The 8,379-nt window shown below is 42.0% G+C and overlaps 2 protein-coding genes across 2 annotated transcripts in view; both read right to left on the bottom strand.

Moving 5' to 3' along the window:
* LOC104806846 overlaps positions 1-3,309 on the bottom strand; it is a 7,857-nt gene extending 4,548 nt beyond the window's left edge. The window contains exons 1-9 of the mRNA XM_010531934.1: positions 2,538-3,309; positions 2,041-2,204; positions 1,861-1,932; positions 1,593-1,727; positions 1,344-1,462; positions 938-1,240; positions 592-679; positions 393-498; positions 193-306 (exon numbers count right to left, since the gene is read on the bottom strand). Of these exons, the coding sequence (XP_010530236.1) occupies positions 193-306; positions 393-498; positions 592-679; positions 938-1,240; positions 1,344-1,462; positions 1,593-1,727; positions 1,861-1,932; positions 2,041-2,204; positions 2,538-3,020 (1,584 nt within the window). The 5' untranslated portion in view covers positions 3,021-3,309. The remainder of the gene's footprint in view (positions 1-192; positions 307-392; positions 499-591; positions 680-937; positions 1,241-1,343; positions 1,463-1,592; positions 1,728-1,860; positions 1,933-2,040; positions 2,205-2,537) is intronic.
* Positions 3,310-4,235: 926 nt separating this feature from the next.
* Positions 4,236-8,379, bottom strand: part of LOC104806836 (glucose-6-phosphate isomerase 1, chloroplastic) — a 4,653-nt gene continuing 509 nt past the window's right edge. The window contains exons 2-15 of the mRNA XM_010531923.1: positions 7,867-8,362; positions 7,606-7,728; positions 7,073-7,171; positions 6,874-6,957; positions 6,526-6,669; positions 6,391-6,456; positions 6,102-6,170; positions 5,870-5,977; positions 5,734-5,786; positions 5,507-5,645; positions 5,151-5,307; positions 4,967-5,045; positions 4,744-4,810; positions 4,236-4,658 (exon numbers count right to left, since the gene is read on the bottom strand). Coding sequence (XP_010530225.1) covers positions 4,524-4,658; positions 4,744-4,810; positions 4,967-5,045; positions 5,151-5,307; positions 5,507-5,645; positions 5,734-5,786; positions 5,870-5,977; positions 6,102-6,170; positions 6,391-6,456; positions 6,526-6,669; positions 6,874-6,957; positions 7,073-7,171; positions 7,606-7,728; positions 7,867-8,362 — 1,819 coding nt within the window. The 3' untranslated portion in view covers positions 4,236-4,523. The remainder of the gene's footprint in view (positions 4,659-4,743; positions 4,811-4,966; positions 5,046-5,150; positions 5,308-5,506; positions 5,646-5,733; positions 5,787-5,869; positions 5,978-6,101; positions 6,171-6,390; positions 6,457-6,525; positions 6,670-6,873; positions 6,958-7,072; positions 7,172-7,605; positions 7,729-7,866; positions 8,363-8,379) is intronic.

The raw sequence follows: 8,379 nt of genomic DNA, 5'->3' as shown, positions 1-8,379 counted from the left end.
GAAGTAAAAACCACCTGGAAAGAGTTTTTTTTTATTGTAAGAGATATTTAAGAGATGCTCGACGAAAAGTGCCCTCTGGAGTGTCTCAAAGTACCACAAAGAAATACCACCATGACTTCACATACAGAAAGCGCACCAAAACACAGAATTTAAGGTAAGTTACCAAATATGTGCTATAGCTAGTTTACCCACCTTCAAATGGCTGTTATCATCGAAGCTTGCTGAATAGTTTATGTAGAGCTGGAGTTTGCCCACGGGTTGATGTTCTGGCTCACGGAAAACCGACCACCATCGAACTTTCTCAGCCTGTATCATTCCCTTGTTACAAGCTTTTGAAAACAACATCATGACTAAGCCATTTACTCAAATTAGAAGATAAATAAGAATCTTACCGAGTCTTCAGAAACATTAGCTAGTTGGACAAGCACACGCCCGAAATGCTTCCCCTTCGAATCAAGGATTTCGACAATTAGATCATCTCCAACACTGTCAGGAAAGCTGTAGAAATTCCCGTTAATTTCGAAGGCACCTCAGATTATAAACGATCCGAAAGGAAGAGAGGAGAAAGAAAAACCAAGGCTGAGAACATACAACACATGACTTTCACCAGATCCTGGTTGCATCATTACAGCATCGTCTTCAGTTGAGCTCTTCAGTCTTAACCTACAGGAGTATATTTCTGATTCAAAAAAAAAAGGATTAATCAATATCATAAGGAAAAAATGTGTAAAGCAGACAGTTGAAAACTGACAGAACATAGAAAATCATATCTGTTCCTAACTTCGATTATATGTCGAAAGGAGATATACCAAAAGCAAGCACTGAAACTGACCAACATCCTTGGAAAATTACTCATAATATCATTTATTATATCCAATACTGGTCAAGAATGTTCAGTGCTACCCAGACAGAAAAGTAGTTTGTAACTTTGTTATACCTTGCACAACATCATAAGAGGTTGAATTATTACGTAAGCTTGTCACGCCAATTTTCAGGAGGCCAGAAACTTGTTTTAAGTACTGTGTACTGGCATGCACATATGCCAAGCTCTGACGTGAAAGAGAAGAACCATTGGCAGGTACACGCACACGGATCTTCTTTAGTGCACGCCATCCGGAACATAGCCTTGTCTGTAGACTGGAGAAGCTAATCCGGATTTTCTCAAGCTTTATCAATGATGGGTTAAGAGATGACATACTACAGCCAGTAGGTGCATCCAATACGGTTTTAACACGTCGTACTGCAAAATCAAATAAGTTTCTTTCAGGATAATTGGTTATATTGGCCACCTAGACAAGGGAGTGATTCATTCGGAGTGAACATAACATATACATACAACTTACCTTGCACCTTCATCTTGCCAATGTTTTTCTTGGGTTTCGGTGCAACTCCCTCATTAGCAACTTCTGAAGACCGCTTTACAAGTAGCTCTTCCTCCGATTGCAAAAGGACTTGCTGCAACCTGTTATTCATAGAGCATTTGAGATTAAGACTTATTACTTTTAGAGAATTCTAGCATATTTACTTAACGCAGCAACATTCTGACATCAGAGGCACAAAAGAGACCAAGACAGGAACAATAATAAACTAACCCAAATGCTTCACGTAGAAGACAACATTCATTGTCCAAAAACATGGGAGCCTCCATGCAACCCTTCGCCCAAGCATGAAGACAAAGCCGAACACATGCATCATAGGAAATCACAGCATGCCACGGCCCAAGAGCACTGAATCAGGTACAAAGGCACCAAAGTTATTAATCGGAAATTATCTTTTTCCCTAAAATGGCAGATTTTGTTTCTTTTTTCTTTTTTGTTACTATGTCTGAAGCATTCTACATGCTGGATCAGCCAATAATACCTTGCGTGAAATGTTGGGAGCCGAGCTGGGTGTTGATCCGGAGGCCCAGATGCCTCAGAAGCAGCACTTGGCCTATCAGAGCAGAAACAAAATGTTAAATGGTTGAGAAAACAGAGAATCCTGAAGACACATTGAATTACCAATTTGGTTTATTTAAGACAAGGATTGAAAAGAGAATACCTAGTAAGGTGTCCAATCTTTCGACTTTCTATTTCATCTCCTGTTTTGACTTCTGAAACTGGAATGCTTGAGGTTGCTGGTTTAATTTCCTCTGTGGTCTGCGAAATCGGAGGCGCACTTGGAATATCGTTATCTTCTTCGGAAGAAAACTTCTCACTGCACTCCTGCAATACGATTAAGTAGAAGTTCAATGAGCATAACAATACACAATTCTCAAACATCCCAGTTGCTTCACCATTGTACAAGGAAGGTAAAGGACACATTTTTTTTGGATGAACAAAAGGTAATAGACATGTTGCAGAGACAAGACTAAGAATCAGCACCATCATATATACATAGACACTCTCTAAACAAGAAAGAACCCTGATGCATGTAAAATCATCATCCATGAACAAAACTCAAATACCAAACAATATACTGTCCTTAATCCGCTACAACGGTCTCTCTTCAAACAGAATACGAAATAAAAAACTAAATGGTGATGTAAAAGGAACAACCTTCTCGGCAGATGCTCTGTCATTCGCCGGGTTGCCAACGAAATTCGCACGCCCGTTTATTTTCCCGGCCGCCACCGACGTCTCCGGCGGAGAAAACTGCGAACTAGTAGCGGAATCTGAAGATTCTTCCTCCGTATAACCATCCAATCGATCCAATCTCCGACCAGTCACACCGACAAAAGTCTCCCTCGAAGAGCTAACATCAGAATACGTGTAATAAGACGAGTTTCTACCGTATCTGTGAGCGACTCCATTAGACACTCTACTCTCCTGAGGAGACGAATCAAGGGAATGCCCACCGCCATAGACATCCTCGGAGTCTGTACTCATGTCATTGTCGGAAGCAGATGCACTGGCGTCGGATTCGGTCGCTAGGGTTCTGGAGACAGGGATGGCTGCGGAGGAGGGTAAGTGGCCACTCCGGAACTTTGGAGTCGGTAAACCTAATCCGCTCCGGTTTCCGGTTCTCGGATTCGCGAACATGGTGGGTGATTTCTGGAATTCCGTAGAAATCGAACTGAAGAGGTGAAAAATGGAGCACAGTTGATGAAGACTGAAGTTGCTATTTAAAGCAAATGAATTTTCCTGGAAAATCTCTCGCCAGAAAATCAGAGAGATCTTAGAGATCGTGGTGAGATTTACAGAGAAGAAGATGGTGACGTTGATAATGAAGAAGAAGAAGAAGAAGAAGAAGAAGAAGAAGAAGGCTTAGCAAGAAAGCTTCGTCCTTTCTTGCAGTTTCCTGAGAGAGAGAGAGAGAGATCCAAATCTGCAATTAAGTGTGATTTTCCCCTTTTTTATTCTCTTTTTATTTTCTTAGGCATTTTATTAATTTTGAAAACTTTTGGAATTATAGGAATTCAAATTACAACGTTCTGAAAATGTGGTTTAGCTCTTAAAACGATGTCGTTTCAAGCAGATAACGCATGAGAACGATGCCGTTTAGATGTATGGGGAAGAGTGTAATTTGATTTAATTAATTGTGATTAATATTAATAATGGGTTAAGTGGGGAGAATAGTGATACAAAACGCCTTGTATAAAGTGGGCGAACGTAATGGGCGTGTGACCGAGTGGGTTGTTATCCGTAACGGGAGGGTGCTGACGTGGCCAACAGGAGCTGCCGTGTTTTTATTTTGAAATTGCAAACGAACGTTGTAAGGTGGGGACACGAAGTTTTTTTTGTCCTTTTTCTGTTTTTTTTCCCTCGTGACTCGAACTTTTGCGGCTATTCATTACTTTCCAAGTTTTAAAATATTTGTCGGTTTATCACAAATTTTACACAAATATAAAAAAGATATATATTTTTATTAATGACCTATTAAAAAAAGATATTTTTCAAAAAAGGTAAAATTCTAAAAAATATAAAACGATATATATTTAATAATTTCCAAAATGACATGTATGTAGAAAAAAAGGGAGTAGTCAACTGATCAATATTTTCTTTATTTTTTTGTTAAATATATTTTCTTTATTTTTAAAGAGTTTCTCCAAATTTATCTAAATTGTCAAACCTAATTATCGGAAAATTATGGAAAGTTTTTGTTCTCTCGAGTGTTCGCATATAATAAATAACAATGAGAATGGTTTTCATGAAATTATAATATAAAAAAAAGCCTTCTCCTTCTGCGCAATAAAAACCTAATAATATTTTTCTACCCAAAAAAAAAATAGAACTTTTTATTTGTTTGAACGGAAATGGACTTCTAACGGGGTTATAATTTTTACTTCAACGGTGAAAACAGGCTTTTCGCCTCGGACATGAAAATTAATACAGAGGATTAATTAAAACACTTGAAAGGAAGAAAATGCTTATTTGAAAAGCCATTTACAAAAGATTGAAAAAAAAAGAGACGTTAGGGTATAGGGTTTCTCTCCATCTCTATTTCTTTTTTTCCCCCAAAACACCCGTTTGAGATTTTATTCCATGGTCCTTTTTACCCTTCACAGTAAATCGAGAGTGAAGAGAGAATGATCCAGAGAAGATTCAAGAGTCGAGTTGATCGAGGTTGCATTCGCCGAGGTATACTTTGACGCTGCGAGGAGATCCGCAGTTTCCTTCAGCGATCAGAACCCTGTCGTTCGCCGCCATATGAGCGATGATCTTGTATATCATCTCGATCTGTAAGGAAACGGAGAATGTGGTTCATCAGAAACATACGACTGCGGACTTATGAAGCAAGTGTGGGTGGTTTCCGGACACTTACTTCTCCCGGAGAGTGGCAACGATCGGCTACCTCGTCCAGTGTCAATGGCTCCACCGGTTCTTTACAGCTGCCGATGAAAACGGAAAGTAAATCTAACTGTCAGTCAAAAAACCAATGAACCCTAGCGAGTTTAAAACAAGGATGGACACGGGTCGGGTATCCGATCCCGAAAACCCTTTTGGGTATCCCCCGGCTGGCGAGAAAAAAGAGCTGATTCTCTTACCTGGCTTCGTTAAGAACTGCCAATACACGCTTCTGTAAGGCCAGAACTTCTGCTGCTGCCTTCTTCCCAGCTTCCACCCCTGACATCACCACACCATTTCATTCAGATACCCTATTTACCCGTAAGCACGAACCCGACCGCTCTCTCGTGTAAGAGAATGTAATGTGTAATCTCTACTATCTACCAGGCTGGTGGTAAGCATTGATGTGGACAAGTGAGGCGTACAACCCGACCGCTCTCTCGTACAGAGCTACAAGAGCTCCCACAGATCTTGGGTTCACCTCCTGAATAGTCACGGAGATGGATTCTCTGTCATTCCCATATAGAGCAGATCTCGTTCCCTGCACGAAAATGCAACCAAAAACATTACGGGGTCAAAGAAAACGAGGAAAATTCCGAGACACTGAGCGGAGAGTGGTGATAGACCCTAGAGATCTATCAAGGCGTTTTCCCGCACTTGAGGAGTCCGGGGATCTGTGAACGATATTCGAGACTCGTTCCAAAAAGTTAAATGCAGTTCAAGAGATTATCGAATCTGACCTGCAACATCCCAAACAGGTAGTCCCCGCAAGTGACGCCGGGCTCGAGATCCCAATCATGACCCGGGGGTCTATCGCGTAACACCTCGATGAAGGTTGCAAAGAAATTGTGCACACCCTCTCTCAGCTGTTGAATATAGCTACAAAAGTTTTGAAAGAAAATAACCATAGGCTCTAAGCGTTGAAAAGCCCGATAAGCCCTAGTCACGAAAAGGCGGGAAAACTCACGCGTGCTGATCTGTGCTCCCTTTGTTTCCGTACACGGTTAACCCTTGATTAACCTGCAGAATCGAATAATCGTCCTTGGGATCCAACTCATAACACATCGGATACTACGGTACAACCGAAGAAAGATAATGCTAACCCTGTTACCGTCGAGGTCAAACTCCTTTCCTAGTGATTCCATGACCAGCTGCTGGAGATACCGACTAAATAGTAATAAGCTGTCTTTGTAAGGAAGAATGACCATATCCTGCAAGACGCAAGGGGACAAACGGAAATAAATGTGTATCGTACTTTTGTTACAAATGTAAATCAGAATTCAATCTGCTCGATGATTTAAGAAAACGTCGAAGATCGAAGGTGAAAAGGTTTACCTTCGAGCCAATGCCATCGGAAGCCCAGTACCAGCACATAGCTAAGAGTGCTGAAGGATTATTCTTGAGCTGAAATGAACAAAAAAAAAATCGGGAAATATTGAGTTCTAGATATACTTCCTTCCGATAAAATGAAAACACAGTTGAGTAGCTCGTAGTTACATCAGTCTCGAGAAAATACTCATATCACTAATCTTCTGGAAATACCCTTTTACGAACATAACACACGATTGCATCATTGAATGTGACTGAAAAAAAAAACAAAGCTCGCTACTGAGACAGCACTCACCGTGGTCGCCCTAGTTGCCTCATCCATTAATGCAGCGCCAGCAAGCATCTCTCTAATGTCGATACCCTACACCATGAGAGTGTGTTAATAAGTGAACGGCGAGTTTATTACAACCTAAGCTTATGAACCAAATACCTGTAGGGCTGCTGGAAGCAGACCAACTGCGGACATCTCTGATGTTCTACCACCCACCCAGTCGAACATTGGAAACCTAGCTAACCAACCTTCGATTCTAGCGGTGTTTTCCAGCAACGAGTTTTCTTGTGTTATCGCGACGCCCTGTAAAACAAGCAGATATTCACCAGACTTGCAGCAGAAAGGCAGCAGTACAATCAGAATAAATATTGAATCTATATCGAAAGCAACACATCTGAAGATGGCCAATGCAAATCCCAAAAAAAGATATACTAGAAGTCAATTATTTCCCCGGCAGAGATGGGAAATTCGATTGAAACAGCAGAAACGAAAACCTGAGATCAAGACCTGTTTTGCAAAGGTCAGGCCAGCATCACGGAATGCTTTCTGTACTTCCAACAGCCCGTTTCTCGTTTCAGGAGTGCCTCCACTCTGGGAATAAACATGGAAGCAAGTCAGAAGCTTTGTGGTGGATGGTTGGTGGTAGCAAGATGTGTCTGTTACAGAGACATGCCAACAAAAGATACGTAATATAATAACGACATACCTTCGAAATGACGATCACTAACGTAGATGCAAGCTCCGGCCCAAGCTGCGCGATCTGGTGATCGATTCCAGCCGGGTCTGTGTTGTCAATGAATCTTATCTGTCGACGTCACCAAAAAATAAGCCGAATTCCCATCACAAAATGAAAACTTAGCAGCAAAAGATAGAGCAAAAAGCATCCAACACAGGACACACAGAAGTAGACAACGAACGTCCTCTAAGAAAATTTAAGCCAGAAGATCATTTTCATGCAGCGAAAAGGGACAGTCACCAAAAGACATGACACAAAGAAGTAGACATAAGTCAATATTCTAAATCAAGATTCTTGACAGAATCTCAAGACTAGCAGAAAGCTGATCGTACATGGAATCTCTTCAATTCTTTATTGATCACGAATCTTAAACCAAAGTAACAAATGATACATAGACCCTTTCCGTTCTTCATAAATCACGAGTCTTTATCAAGAAATGAATTACAGATTTGCAAAGTAACATTGTCATGGACATGAGAAACAGAGACGAAGGCGACAGATACCTTCAATGGAGGATTATCAGGAGCCAATGCCTCCGCGACAAACTGAGGTCCAAGAGCCGAACCTCCAATTCCGACAGAAAGTATCTGAGTAAACCGACCTACTGGTGAAGACGGTGGCTTAATCTGCAAGACAAACAAAACTAGACAAGTAAATACGAAATGGAGATTCATTTTGGATTTCAGAAATGGAGATTCCAAATTCAGAGCAACCCATTAACCCCAATTGATCAACACCTGAATCAAAATGGTTCGAACACTGACCTTGCCACTGATTATATCATCGGCAAAGCTGCAAATAGCATCGAGCGTGTTATCGATCTGGGTCTTCAACGTCGGCTTCGGTGCGAGCTTTGAGTTCCTGAGCCAGTAGTGTCCGACCATCCTGCCTTCATCAGGATTCGCAATCGCACCCTTCTCGAGCTCATCCATGGCCTTGAACGCGGCCTGGAACCGCGGCTCCATCTCCGCCACGAACTCGTCGGTGAATCCGACCCGACTCACATCTAGGTACAGCCCGAGCTCCTTGTGCTGGTACAGCCAGTCCAGGTACCGACTCCACAGCGCGCGCGGATCCTTCACGAGCCCTTTCTTCTTCCTCGTCGCCGCACCCACCGGAACTCCGTCATTCGTCTTCGAGAAATCCGCCGCCGAAACGTCACGCGCGACCGACCGAGCTGTGAACAGCGTCAATGACCGATCCGCTAGTTTCGAGGTAGGTGGAAACAAGACCGTATCCCTCGCCGCCGCCGAAACCGATTTAACGGCGGGGGGTTT

Source organism: Tarenaya hassleriana, unplaced genomic scaffold (genome assembly GCF_000463585.1).
Source record: "Tarenaya hassleriana unplaced genomic scaffold, ASM46358v1 Cleome1, whole genome shotgun sequence".
NCBI lineage: Eukaryota > Viridiplantae > Streptophyta > Magnoliopsida > Brassicales > Cleomaceae > Tarenaya > Tarenaya hassleriana.
The sequence above is the reverse complement of the archived record's forward strand: the minus strand, read 5'-3'. Positions and strand labels throughout refer to the sequence as shown.